The sequence below is a fragment of the Pinus tabuliformis genome, chromosome 1_2, assembly GCF_031772625.1.
Source record: "Pinus tabuliformis cultivar Carrire ecotype Pingquan chromosome 1_2, CPIR1, whole genome shotgun sequence".
NCBI classification, from domain to species: Eukaryota; Viridiplantae; Streptophyta; class Pinopsida; order Pinales; family Pinaceae; genus Pinus; species Pinus tabuliformis.
The window spans coordinates 1,093,040,732-1,093,055,264 of record NC_142298.1 but is presented as its reverse complement, the minus strand read 5'-3'; the positions used below and the strand labels follow the sequence as shown (position 1 = coordinate 1,093,055,264).

The 14,533-nt window shown below is 34.3% G+C and overlaps 1 protein-coding gene across 1 annotated transcript; it reads right to left on the bottom strand.

Moving 5' to 3' along the window:
- Positions 1 to 2,346: 2,346 nt before the first annotated feature.
- On the bottom strand, positions 2,347 to 5,625 carry LOC149209986 (serine carboxypeptidase-like 32). Its single transcript, XM_089394340.1, has 10 exons — positions 5,298 to 5,625; positions 5,093 to 5,200; positions 4,803 to 4,898; positions 4,605 to 4,697; positions 4,400 to 4,491; positions 4,016 to 4,300; positions 3,734 to 3,867; positions 3,488 to 3,583; positions 2,849 to 2,954; positions 2,347 to 2,741 (listed from the first exon to the last, which is right to left on the bottom strand). Exons 1-10 carry the CDS (start codon positions 5,572 to 5,574, stop codon positions 2,583 to 2,585), a joined length of 1,446 nt encoding a protein of 481 aa, XP_089250466.1. The 5' UTR covers positions 5,575 to 5,625; the 3' UTR covers positions 2,347 to 2,582.
- Between the last annotated feature and the right edge of the window lie 8,908 nt (positions 5,626 to 14,533).

The window sequence follows — 14,533 nt, the reverse complement described above, 5'->3', positions numbered from 1 at the left end:
TGGTTTAGTATCCCATTCCTTCAATGTCAAAGGAGGGGTTGGGTAAGTCACATTTTTGAGACTCTCATCACCCCTATCATTTTATACAGATGTGAAGTCTCAGGTTGCAGTCTATTCAAAGAGTCGTGGAGAATGAATGAGATTATTCAAAATCAATTTATAATCTACAACTTCAAGATCAAGGGAAATATTCCCTATCCTATCCTCCTCATTGAAGTTGGCATTTCCCCCATTGAAAGCATGACTATGTTTAAGTATTTGATGTATAAGAAGAAGCTTTACAACATGGAATCCAGGAGGCTTCCCAAAATTGCTTCTAGCTTTAGTCAAAACCCCCATCGCTACCTCAAGCGTTGGTGGCATAAGGATGCCCAATCTTAGATCAACCACTTGGGGATAAAGGCGAATATCATCATAGGAAACAAGGATATTGTAAAAAATATGATTACCTCCAAATTTAAGGATAAATTGTGGGAGGTTAAGGAGTTGGAAGGAAAAAGGAAGCTAAGATATTATAAGGATGTGATCAAACCCACCCTTTCTAACCAGAATTATCTCTTTTCTTTCACTAACACTAATAAAAAATGAACATCACTAGGATAAGAACTAATTCTCATGAGTTTTGAAGTGAAACCAAGCGGTGGAATTCTCCCAAAACTCCCAGGGACGAAAGAATATGTCACCTTTGTGATACTAAGGGGGTGGAAGATGAAAAACACTTATTCTTAGATTGCACGACCCTTACTGACATCTACTCTCATTTCCTAACATTTGCCACACCTGCAATCTTCTTGACATGTTAAGTCAGCGCAACTATAGTAATCTTGTGGTGCTTCTTTCCCCTTTTTTTAATCATAGAAATAAGATCTTGAAGAATCACAATTAGATTTCCATTTTCTTAAGGTCCAATAGGCCGCATTGGTCTTAGTGGACATTAATCATCATTATCATCACCAAAAATGAAAAAACTAAATTCTTATAGTTAAATAGTTTAAAACCTTTGAAGTGTTCTCACTATTTTATAATTAGGCTCCTTTTCATGTATAATTTTAGTCAATTCTTCCTTAAATATACTAAATATATGTCACAACTATAAATTAAGTTGTGTATTCTACACAATCGAGGTGTCAACTAGACTTTCAAGTCATTGTATCCATTTATACATTGAAAAATGCAATTTAGTATGTGTGTGTATATATATATAGATCTCCATCTTAACTATAAATTTATCAAGCTGAGAAAGATTAAATCTCTTGAAATGCAAACCTTTTCCCAAATTTTTAGACTCTAAAAAAAATCTACAGATTAAAAAATATATTCCCTCGATTCCTTATAAATTTATAATTAAAATAAATATATTATAATATTCAATTACTCATTACACATTTCATACTAATAACTAACACAATAAGTTTGCCCCCACAATAGAAATATTTCATTTTATTATAACGCTTGCGTAATTAAACATAAATGTAAAATATAAAGTTTTAGTAATCTTAAACGTAAATGTAAAATATAAAGATTTAAAATATCTTTCACACATACAAAACATTTCTTTCTTTTATAAAATAGGCATCATATTTTTATGCAAATTGCAATCTATAGCAGAGAAATTACCAGGGGAGTTGTCTATAATGCGACTTTTTGGAGATTCTGGTGACGGAATCCGGCCGAAGAAATTGAGGTTAAATCATGATTTGTTGCAGTTAAAATGGTTTTTTAGCTGCATATTTGGATTCAGCACCCTCGAAAACCCCTGGAACGCTTTCATTGTGCAAAAACTAGCTATCAAACTTGCGATTCCAATAATTTCCTGCCGGATTTCGACCAGAAAAATCTGCCGAAAAGGCTTTCAAAAAATGGCGTTAAAGACTATTTCATTACGAGGTCAACCCATGTTTCCTCTTGCAGTCACATCAAATAGCACACCACCCAAGCTGGCAGCTTCACGTGGGGTTGAACAAACACACTAGGAAAACTTTTACTGGTCTCTAATACAGGGAGTGAGGACGACATTTATGTGCGAGTTATCACGATCAAATAGGTATGCTTTGGCTGCTTCTTGATCGTGCATTCTAGAATCGCTTCGGAATTGACATACGTAGAATAACTATACGGAGAATAGAAAGATCTCTATTTGCCGTTCTCCCTATTCCTGCCTCTGGGATGACCGAACAAACATTAGGTTTGATTTATCCTTTATCAACTAAACTAACTTTATTTATAAATATTTATGGCACGGACGGAATGAAAAGATATTGTTTGGAATTTTGCAGATCAGTTTGAAATTTCAACAACCATGATTCAGCAGCACACGTTTTTACTGACAAAGGAAAATAGAAATACAAGAGATTCGCATTAAAGAAATCGAGCTATATATTAATGTTGAGAGACCAGGAAGGATTGTTCACGCTGAACAATCCATGTTTTTTTCCATGTTTTTTTCGTGGATACATATTCTTCACCCCCCTTGCCTATCTTGTATACTTTTTGATCCATTTGATCTGATTTGTAACGTAGGCTATACAGACAAATCGCTCAAAACAAATTACCTCGATTTCTTTTTTAAACTTGTATTCATCTCATACCCTCATCTGCCTTTCTTCCGGCAGAGCAGTTCCTGAAAGATATGATCTGAAGAAGGTCAGAGCATCGCTAGGTTTGAAAAGGGGAACTGCGTGGCCAGCTCCTTTAAAAGTTGCAAAGGTTAACCCTTCGTACTCTTGAATCCATCCACTTACCTGTAATGATCACAACACATGCCACCACATTGAATATTTAATGGACTTGAAAATTTTCAACTTTGATTGTATTCTTCTGAAATACTTTATAAGTTAGCTATTCTTACCTGTTCGTTATGATACCAAGGGTGCCAAGAGCCTATTGTGGGAAGTCTGAGGGCATTTAGACTGTATCTTGTTGATAAGACTGGAACACGGCCATCTGTATCTCCACTGTTCATTAGATTGAACACAAGTTTAGTTGATTGGCTAAATATGATTAATTATCATTTTATCTCATACGGCCATCTGTATCTCTACTGTTCATTATATATCGAACACAAGTTTAGTTGATTGGCTAAATATGATTAATTAATATTTTAGGTCATAATTTTATCATTCATATCGATTTTTGCAGTTAGTTTTCAGATGTAATCACATCTGCAATATTTGATACTCAATTTTTAGAACTTACTAATGAGATTCCAACCTTAGTCTGGAGGATGAGGATGAAGTTATTAATAAATTTTAAATATAAACAATATTCAATAGTGGACATTACTAACCTATTAATAAATATTTCTAATCTATTAATAAAATTAGAACCTTGATTCTAAAGATAAACCTCATTGATAAGTTCTTGGTCCTAAAGATCAACCTCATTAATAAGTTCTTAAGTTATTAATCCTGAAGATGAACCTCATTATTTTTAGAGAGCTGATCAGCGTATTTTACATGAAGATACTAATCACAAAACCTTGAATTACCTGTATACCCATATGCGCAACCCTGCTGCTATCAATTTTTTGTAGATGGGCAGTACAGAAAATCGGCTGTCTTTCCAGTTGGTAAAAATATCATTACTGCATTTTAATAAATCTCATTAATAATAGATAATCAGGATATTTATTACACTAACTGTCTCCCAATCAAAATAAACTTAGAATTACATTTAGATTCATTATGAATGAGAATAACGCATGTTTCTTATGTTAGGGACAAAAATATTTTACTTGCATATACTCCAGTTTTTTAACTGCAGGTCTTTAGTTACGTGAAGAGCTCGCTGCACATCATATCTGTTGTAATAAACTTTGCCATGATCATCAAGACAAGGATCATATCCAGCTAACATCTTCTTTGGCTTCTGCTTATAATACATCAGAAAACAATTAAGCTCTGCAGCTGACAATGGAACATCTAATCTAGATCTAACGAAGTAGCCAAACTGAAATTTGAGAAATAGGAAGATCTAATGAAGTAGCCAACTAGAAATTTGAGAAATAGGAATGTACCGTAGTAGAATATTTGAACTTTTCAGTCTCAGACTTGTTTGCAGGAATGCTGCTTTTCTCAATGCATGTAGGTGTGTATAGGCTATACATGTCAATCTGTTTATACTGCTTCAAAATTTCATTTACCTTTTCTGTACAGTTTTGGTTTTTCCACGTATCATCATTGGAAAAATTACAGTTCTCTTTAATGATTCTATGTGTTTCATCCGACACAATTGCATGACTCCATGCATAATCTACAAAACCCTCCCAATCATAGCCATCGTGTGTCTCTGGGTTTCCCACCTACAACAAAAAAAAGGTTCAATTATAATGAGCAAATTGTTCATAATCTTCATAATAACTAAGCAATGAGATGAGGAAATACTGAAGCGCGATACTTACCATGAAACCTTTAAGGTTTATATAAGTCTGACTGTTATAGGAGGAGTTGTTCATATCGTAAATTAGCTCTGCTAGCTCGGGAACGTATTTCCCTGTTAATAAAATGAACAATTATGAATACCAATCTTCTACAATGAACATAGACGTAATTACAATATATTAGCAAAGTAAAAGGTTGTAATATCTGAAATATGATTGAACTCGCCTCCATAGCTTTCTCCTGCAATGTAGAAATCATGTCTTCTATACTGGGGAAATCTCTTGAACCAGTTCCGAAGGAACATGTAAGTATCTATGGCTGACGAAACATTTCAGAGCACTAAGAAATTAGTAATATGCCACATTTTCAAGTTCTTTTCAGTAATCTGTAAGAGATGGGTAACCAAAAAAATCATATTCTCACCAGTTATGTTGTCTCCAATTATATTGTAATCAGCCGAAGTATTGGAGTAGGAGAAACCCACTCCCACTGGAGATTCAACGAATAGTAAGTTGGCTTCTGCATCAAATTAAACGATAAAAATTGTCGTATTAATCTCTGCATTCTGATCTAGTGACATATATCCTATCCATTTTAACTTAGTCACACAGAGAAATACACAATATTTAAGATACAAATTTAATGTTCAAATCAAAACTGATTTTTTCTTGTTTTTCACTTTGCATATAATGAGAAGTAAGGATGAAGCAAACCTTGGTTCCACGAGTATTTGTTGAAAATAAGGCCCGTCCCGTTTCCATCTACAAGGAAAGGTCCAATCTCTTCAGTAGCTCCATATCCCACAGAGGAACACCCAGGTCCTGAGGGTAGCCATATCTAGTTCTTAATATTAATCAGATGACAAACATAATGAACACACATTCGTCAAAATAACGTATAAGTAAGTGAATAAAATACCTCCATTGAGCCATAATACCAAAGGTTTTTCCTCCTTCATCGAGGCAGCTTCGTAGAACCAGTAAAAGAGAGCCCTTCCATGTTCTTCATTAACAGTCACGTAACCAGCGTACTGGTTAAAATCCACCTTAGGCTGGCCGGGCAAATTGGTTACTAAATGCTCACTTGCTTCATCTTTCTTCTCAGTTTTCCATGCATTTCGACCATCAATACACGGTATATTCATGGCGCTCATGAAAAAGGCCAGGCTTATCCATACGGCCAAGTAATCTGCCATATTGTGTGGCTGATTCCGGAGCGACGATCGTTAATTTTGTGACTTTTCCACCGCAGAATACTACCATTTATAATATGAGGAAGCGGGTGGTGTTTTAACTGCTGATATGTGGGGTGATGTAAGTAACCGAAGAAATGTCGTGACCCTGTCAACATGACATGAGCATTTCAGTTCGTAGACACAGGTAAGAGCATGTAATGGTTGAGGTCAATCCATGTTTGGCCAAGAAACGTCTAATCGCAGACACAGGTAAGAGCATGTAATGGTTGAGGTCAATCCATGTTTGGCCAAGAAACGTCTAATCGCACGAGTTTTCTTGGCTAATCGCCATAAAGAACGTGTGAGTGCTTCCATTATTTGTCAAGGTATGGCCTACAACCAATAAAATCCTATTAATTTCTAATCTCAAAACAGTACCATTCTCCGCTACTTCCCGCTACTTCTAGAATGCCCAGAAGAAAATTCTAAATCAAATTCACATATAAAATGAATTGTGGCGAGTAGCTCTATCTACATATCCAAGAATCACGTGCAAGCGATAAGTTAGGCTGAAAAGCACAAAAGCAACGACTTCTAGATGCCGGCGAACAATCTTCACTTGGTCTCTTTAAACAAGAACTTTCCAATACGCAAAATTTTAATATATGCCAATATAAATACAAATAAAACAAAAGGCCCATGGTTCAAATCCAATAAGCACCTTCTATCGGGCTCACGTCCCTCCTATTTTTTAAAAGAAAATAGTGCGGTTGTGGATGGATACTGTATATTTTGTTGCTTAACGCTCCATTAGTTAATGGAAGCTCACCTCCCTCCATATTTTTAAAGAAAATAGTCCGGTTGTGGATGGATAGTGTACATTTTGTTTCTTAACGCTCCATTAGTTAATGGAAGCTGTGTTTGATTTTAGTTAATGGAAGCTGTGTTTGATTTATGTCAATAGATTGTATTTAGTTGAAAGGTGGTATTAGCTGAAAGGTTGGTTATTACAAAATCAAGGGTAAGATAAAGAAATTCATTGGAACCTTTTTATTAAGGAAATGAAAGTGTGTGAAAGAGCCTTATAATAAAAAGCACTTTGCATTGAGAATATTAAAAAATTAGAATAAAAGTGCTCAGAAAAGTATTTATAATGTTTCAAGTTAGTGGAAAGGTTTTTATATTGATATTTATTATTATTGTATTTATATAGTTTGAAAAGTAGATAGTGGCCTTTAGATAAATATTAAAACCTATGTAATGAAGTAGCAACAAAGTGATAGTGCTCAAAATTATGGAAGAACAGAAATTATTTGAAAATAAATTTGTTTATATGTATAAATAAATTTGTTTATATGATTAACTATACAATAAAGTATTTATTTATGAAATGTTATAAAAAATATATAAATCATGAAATATTATAAAAAATATATAAATCATGTTTAAGTATTAAAATCTTGGATTGCATTAAAAAATGGAGAAAGTTCCAAAAGAACATATTTTATTTGAAGGGACAAGGAGAGCTGACCAAGGGAGCATAATACTTGGAATGAAGTTTGTAAAGAAGACTATTTCAAAATTTTGTATTATAGATAAGACTTTGGAAAATTGCAAAACTATTCCTTATTTCTTTCTCTAGATACATATTTGGATTGAAAGAAATTTTATTATATTTGAGGAAAGATAATTCTCACTTTTCAAAAAATTACTACACAAGTCATATTATTTTTCATCATTATCAATCACCTTAGAGCCATATGCTTCATAGGAATTGGGTGAAACCAAATGGTAGGAGTATGTGGGGTATGTTTATGGTGTTTTCTAAGGCCCTAATGTTATGTGTACATTGAGGGAAAACATAGGAGAGGTGTCAACAACTTGGTAGAGTATATGGCTCTCAAATATGTAATGAAGATAGCTTTGGAAAAAGTAAAATCTAGCTTCAAGTCTTTATTAATTCCTCCTTCATAATTTAGTGGATGAAAGATTTGTTGCACATCTAGAATAATCTTTTACTTCCCCTTTCTAAATAGCCCAAGAAGAATAAGTCTTACTTTGTTGTGATCTCTTTCACACATGTGCACAAAAGAATTAAATACCTTAGTTGATGCTTTGGCAATAGCGGGTTTGCTATAACTTGTTGACTAACTAATCCTAAAAATCTTCTGAATGGATAGGTCTCATAACATAGACATCAGACCCACCTTCAAATTTGAGATTTTGTAATAAGTGAGTTTCTTCACTTTATATCTATTAACTTTTAAGATTAATTTTCAATATTAATGAGAACAATTTCTCTAGCTTTATATGATCATGAAGGATTTGTTAATTTATCAATCTCCTATTTTGTGGAATAAAATGTGTTTCTCCTAGTTAAAAAAAAATACATTTTCATATTGGTGAGAATGTTTCTCTACATTGTTATCAAATCTTTTCGTTGGATAACTTAAAAAACATCAATCCATTATTTTATAGAATAAAAGGCAAATCACCTAGTCTACACCTCATAAGTAATTAAATAACTTCCATTAAATTAAATATAAATATTAATCCATAATTCTAACTTAAATAACTAAATAATAAAAAAATATTTATTCTCCTTGAAACTAAAACTAAAACAAAAACAACAACTACTACTACTCAATTTCAACTAAAACAACAACTACTACTACTCAATCTCAATAACATATTAACTAACACTTCAACACTTACTAAATCACAAAACTTAGTATATTAATATATCTCAATTTTGAAGATATCCCATAACCAACCTAATTCACTCTACCCATCCCCTAACCCATATTACTCTACCAATTCCCATAAAAGTTAAATAAAGATATTCAAAATTATCCTATTTAAAACATAAATAATTATTATAACTTTTCATTATTATTGACAAACGATTAGACATAAATAAATTTTTAAATAGAAAATCTGTCTCGACTCTTTTAGTATTATTAATTTAATATAATAAAATAAAGATGGATCTCAAAAGTTCGATTAATGGAATAAACATATCACGTGTGAAGGAAACAATTCGATAAAAAATATTTCCAAATAAATTACGCCTTAAAAGATTGGTTAAGGTGAAGTGGATTTAGATATTAGTCCTAATTTCCAAGAAGAATGATTCTCAAATCCCCGTGGATGAGCAATGAGATATCTTCTGGCGGGCCCCCATCTTTAAAAAAAAATCGAATCGAATATGTTATCAAAAAGCAAGACTACAGAGGAATCTTGGCGCACGGTGGTGGTAGCTGGGTTGGTCCATTCGATCACCATCCGCATGCGCACATGCTGTCAATATCTTTGATGATTCTGACCAGATCCTAACCTCGATAGTTGTGTCTGAAGCAGCTTTCCACCGCAGTAGTAGATTAAATTATTTCGCCAAACCTTGCATGTTACATGGCGACTGTGGGATACCATACAGAGTTACAGATAAACTACTTACCATATCGTCTTTAAGTGCGATTTTTTCGCGGACTAGTCTTTGAGTGCGATAGTTTCCCTGAGTGGTATTTAAGTGTGATTTTTCAGTGGAGTGGTTTCGCAGAGTAGTTTTGAAGGGTGTTTTTTTGTTGAGTAGTTTTTAAGTGTGATTTTATTATTTTAAATCAGAGGAAATTTGTTTGGTTAAATTTTGATTTTATTGTAGTTTCTTGACTATATAAATTCAATATTGTCAAAAACTCACAAAAATTTATTTATCAAATTTGTGATTTTAATCAAATCCATCTAAATAAATAAATTAGATTAGAAAATATAACTTTCCAAAAAAATCACAAATTTTAATCTGTGTGCTCTAGCCTAGACAAATCCGATAATGAACGACTGCAGATGATGAGCCACATATTAGATACAAAATGCCTGGCGCCCGAAGCATGAACGGGTCTGCCCACTAGGTCATTTACGACGTTTCTATGTGACAGAAACCCGCAGTGTGGAATCAGTCGTAGTGTGTAAGAGATATGGATGGGAAATTATTGCCCACTCACTGACATCCAATGATACGGAAGATAAATTCTCACCCACCCACAGAACATCCTGCAACCAAATAATTGCTTATAATGATTGAGTGAGAGAGCAGAGATGACGGATTCCTGGACCGTGCTTATTCCACATCGACATTTTCCTGGTGTGGAGTAAGGTGTTCAGATCCCAGAATTTAAATTTAAAAATGTAGGGTTTTGATTCAGATATACGGGTTTGGCCTTTCTAAACCTTTGAAGATAATGTTGGTTTTTACACTTTAAATCATATAAATTTATTAAGTACCTAAATGTAACATAAAAATTGATATATAAATCTTTTGAGAATTAACAAATTTAAACATTGTATTGTTTGGAACTTTTTTATATTTAGGATTTTGGCAACATAATTTAGTGTTTCCGCAGTTTGATGGTTTGACTTCTTGATATATAATCATAGTAATTTAAATTTAATATAAAATATTAATATAATGATAATTTATGCATTGATATGGAAATTTTGTTTGATACAATTTAATGTTAGTTTAATATAAAATATTGATATAATGATCATGTATAATTTGATAAATTTAAACATTATATTATTTAGAATTTTTTTATTATTATTATAGTTAGTGAAATTATAGGTAGGAGTGATTAACATTATGATTGGTGTTAGGTTTTTCTAGTTTTGTAGATTTTTAGAGGGCGTTGCCATAGGCCGAGACACTGTAATAAGAAAAGGAGGAGGCTATAAGATATCAACATTCAAACTTTTTTCTCTCTAAGACAACACACACATGTGTTCTCAGTGGTTTGTGACTTGTATGCCCTCCTAGTAGAGATAATAAGTGACTATATGGTCAAACTATGCTTCCAACCGTTGTCCTTTCCTTTGAACTGGGCCTTGGTCTTAGCCGGAACCATGGCATTGTGACACTTTGGGCAGTTTGCGAGCCGAAGGAATCCCATGGCAATTATAATGATAGGGATCATTCCCTTGTCCAACTTCTTCTAGCAAGATGGAGAGGGCTTGGATGAAGTTGTTCACTCGTTAGGTCTAAGTGTCCTAGTTGGTATGAACCTCAAAGTGACCTTATTACACAACAAGAATTCAGGGAATGACGAACACGTGTGTAGGAAGCCTCTCTACAAAGTGTTTGTCGAAACATCTAATTGAGCTCTTCGCGAGCCGTGTGGGATCGTCTACAAAATGTTTGACATAATTCCCTAGTTGGATATGGCTCCCAAGCTTTTTATGAATCTCTTGAATTCTCTCTCGAGATGGGTCCTTCAACTCTAGATCTTAATGTCATCTCATCTAAGACTAGTTTTAGGGATTAGATATCCAAAAATTCTCGTTTTTCGTCAAATCTTTGTCTAGAAAGTCCCTTTCCTTTATGTTGAGTGAAGGGGGATGTTTTCTCATTGCTCATAGACAATATAAATATGTTGACACGTATTCTAGTGGGGGCGACACGACTCCTTTTTGAAGGGAGGTAATTAAAGTCAACAAATAACCTCGATCACTATGGCATCAATAAGAAAGCTACTATTTCCCTCTTAGCATGTCTGAATGGAGGTGCCAGAGGAGGCAGGACATCTTCGACATCAAAGCCCTTGTCATTTAAATATGCCCTTAAGCCACCCTTTAGCTCCCAGCTCCACAATGATATTTCAGGACAAGTTTTTGTGGTGAAGCATTCTGTGGAGACCCCAATACTTGAGATGAATGAGTTTTTTTACTAACATTAAGATAATGTATTATCAACAATGAGCAGATATTTGTAGGTTCAGGGGTTTTTGGCCCCCGACATCTACCCTCAGGGCTTGGGTTCACCAGAAGTAGACCCAGAATTTCAATTTTATATTGTGTTCCAAAGGTTATTTTATGGTAGTCTTCAAGGATATTGAAGACCGATAACAGGTTTTCGACAAGGGGCCAGAGTTGTAGGGCCATGCAGGTCTTTCGATTCAGCCATGGTTCCGAGAGTTTAACCCAATTTCAATGAAGTCTTTGGCTACTCTGGCATGGGTAAGGTTCCCTATCTCATCCCTCCAATGGACTCAACTGGACTTCCTCAATGCTATTGGTAATTCAATTGGTCGATTTATCAAATTAGATAGTGAAAGATTAGATAATGGGTTTATTTCATTTGTCTGCATTTGTGTTGAATTAGATTTAAGTGACAGATTACCAGATAAAATCATGCTAAATGGGCTACCAATGAATATCTCCATCCTTTGGATTATGGAAACATTGTTTTCAGGTGTAGAATTTGTCAGCAGCCCGATGATCTTCAGAATGCTTGATCTACCTCAAAGGGGTTGTCCAACTCCTATAAAACTTAGTCGTGGATGGCAGGATTAGAAGGAAACAAAAAATATCAAGAACTTGACAAGTCATAAGAAGGATTGTTTTATGTAGCAAAAGACAACTCATGATGCCTCAGATCATCAAGATCCAGTGCCGACCCCTATGGATCTGGTGCTTCATCCCTTAGTAGAGGAGAATCTTCCAGTAAAAGAGAATGAAAGAGCATCAACAATAATCGTGTGTGTAATTAGTGGGTAGAAAGATTCCCATGAGTTTGACCACTCATACATTAATAAAGAAATTTCGTGCTTTGTTGATCACACAACAATGAAGCTTTCAAAAATATAAAAATATAGCTTTATTCGAGGTTGTAAGAGATAATTCTGTAAATTAGGTTGATGTACATAAGAGAAAAGGTAGAAAAAACACCCTAAACAATTTTGATCTGTGATACTAGAAATACTGAAAATGTTTTTTGAATTTTTAGAGTTCATGATATAACCTATTTTTTTATATAATAATATTGAGCTAAACATATAGATATATTTTATTATTTTTAAATTACCCTAAAATATATTTTTATTATTTTAAAATCACAATTTCAAAATCACATAAATATATAAATAAATTCACTATTCTGAAAATTTTATATAATCTATCTATCTCTACTTACCACTCAATCCATTATTCTAAATTCCAGAAGAAACTGACAAAAGGATAAGTACAGGGAAAAAAACTGCGGCCACATAAGTGTTTCGCAGTGGGGAATAAGGCTGGGCCATAAATGTTTGCCGATCAGCGTCCCTTCCATCGTTTGCAGAGACGATGTTTAATGAATGCAATATAGCCCCACATTTCATTCATGTTTTTTTCTCAAGTGGCGTCCCTTCTGTCTTTTGCAGAGATTTATCATTGATCATTACAGTATAGCCAAACATTTCATTCACGTCGTTTTGTCAATCTGCGTCCCTTCCGTCGTTTGCAAGGATAATGATAATCATTGCATTATGGATAGAGATTTCTTCTGTGCCCTTTTGACAAAGTTTGTGCGTCTGAACAATTAACCCCAAAAAGAGAGCATGTACGAAATTCTGTGGGTCAATGGATCACACAGGTTCGCTTTACTGAGATGTTTGTCTCCACTCTGCTGAATGTTATTACTGTGCTGCAATAGCAACTTCGCATGTCCACTGCACCACTGATTTTGAATCTTCTCGAGAGGCGCTAATGTCCAGTGCACTACTGAGTTTGAATATTTTCGGGAGGTGGTAATAGGTATAACTTTAATTATCTATTTATAGAGCTATAAATCTCACTTGAACATACGAGAGGCTAGTATGGCTTAAAAGTTGCTTTTTACAATTCAGATTTAGAGATGTACAATTCCTTTGCCAACCTATGGAAATATGTATTTCATTAAAATATAAAGGGAATATGTAACATTTAGAATATTTTAAAAATAAATGATTTTTATTATGTAAATAAATGATTTATATAAGATGTTTTATAATTTTATACAGTATTAAGATTAATATTTAATAAATAAACATTTTAATATTTGATTATAAAAGTAATTAAAAACAAAAGAAAATGTGTGTTTAGTAAATATAGTTTTTTTTACAATTTAATATATTGAATTGTAATATAATATTTAGAAAAATATTAATAACAATATTTTTATTTTTTTTTCGATTGGGGTGCGTGCTAATTCATCATATTTTTTGGGACCCTCATTAAAGGTGATAAGATGGGCAATTATGCATAAGGGCGGCTCCGGCCAGTACATTGTATGTGTCAACAGGTTAACGAGATGGTAAGTGGCGTGAGAGAGTTTAAGGCGGGAGTTAACCGTCGCTACGCATTTAACCTCTAGGCGGTGAACGCATGCATCTCATTTCATGCATTCACGCTATGGTATAGTGTGGTTTCAAGAACCGAGTGGAGGTATCTGGGTTTCCGTCTAGTGGCAAGCTCGACAGGGAGGCTACGTCTATGGGAGAACAATAGCTTCGGGCTCATGGTGTTGGTAACCAGGTATGTCTTGTTTCTTCTCACCCCTCCCCACTCGTGACAAACTCTAATTGTGAATTTTGCATGTAAGATAATCGGCCCCTCTTGCAATTGGGTGGTTGTGCGACTTGGGATTGTCTGTCTGTTAGGCGAGCATGTTTGTGTCGCTAAATTTTATCTTGAATTTGTTGGTTCTAAGCCTGTGTCCATTTTTAATGGTATTTTATTACTTCGAATGGGAATGTATGGTACAATTTGGGCTACTTGTATTTTCTGGAAGGACTACATGCTCGATGAGAATGCTTGTTTCTGTGATTGGCTAAAATGGCTTTTGAAAATCTTCTAGATGTCACTATTCCTGGTTTTACATTGTTCTTGTGTGCTTCTATATGGGAAGTGGCTCGAGAAGTCGGTCGGTAGCTCTTCCTTTTGGTGGAGATAGACCCGCCCTGGTTTATTTCTGTTTCGTGTGATTTCTGAGCACAAGGTGCTGGTAATTGGAGAGAAACGCCACTGGTGGTTGGCCATCCCAACTTGCTATGATCTTACATGGCCCGGGTCTAATATCATTTGCTTCCTGAACTTGTCATATGTATATGTGATAGGTCTAATTAACTTAGGAGGCCGCTTAGCCTACGCGTCACGGGTCTTTTTTCGACCAGGGGTTTGTATGGTTTGG

Bases quoted from the DNA above. Each gene is read 5' to 3' on its own strand.
- LOC149209986 (XM_089394340.1), bottom strand. From the start codon at position 5,574: ATGGCAGATTACTTGGCCGTATGGATAAGCCTGGCCTTTTTCATGAGC. The intron at 3,584-3,733 runs GTAAAATATTTT...ATTAAAATGCAG, and splicing joins AAAAACTGGAGTATATGCAA to TAATGATATTTTTACCAACT. The intron at 2,742-2,848 runs GTAAGAATAGCT...TGATCATTACAG, and splicing joins CTTGGTATCATAACGAACAG to GTAAGTGGATGGATTCAAGA.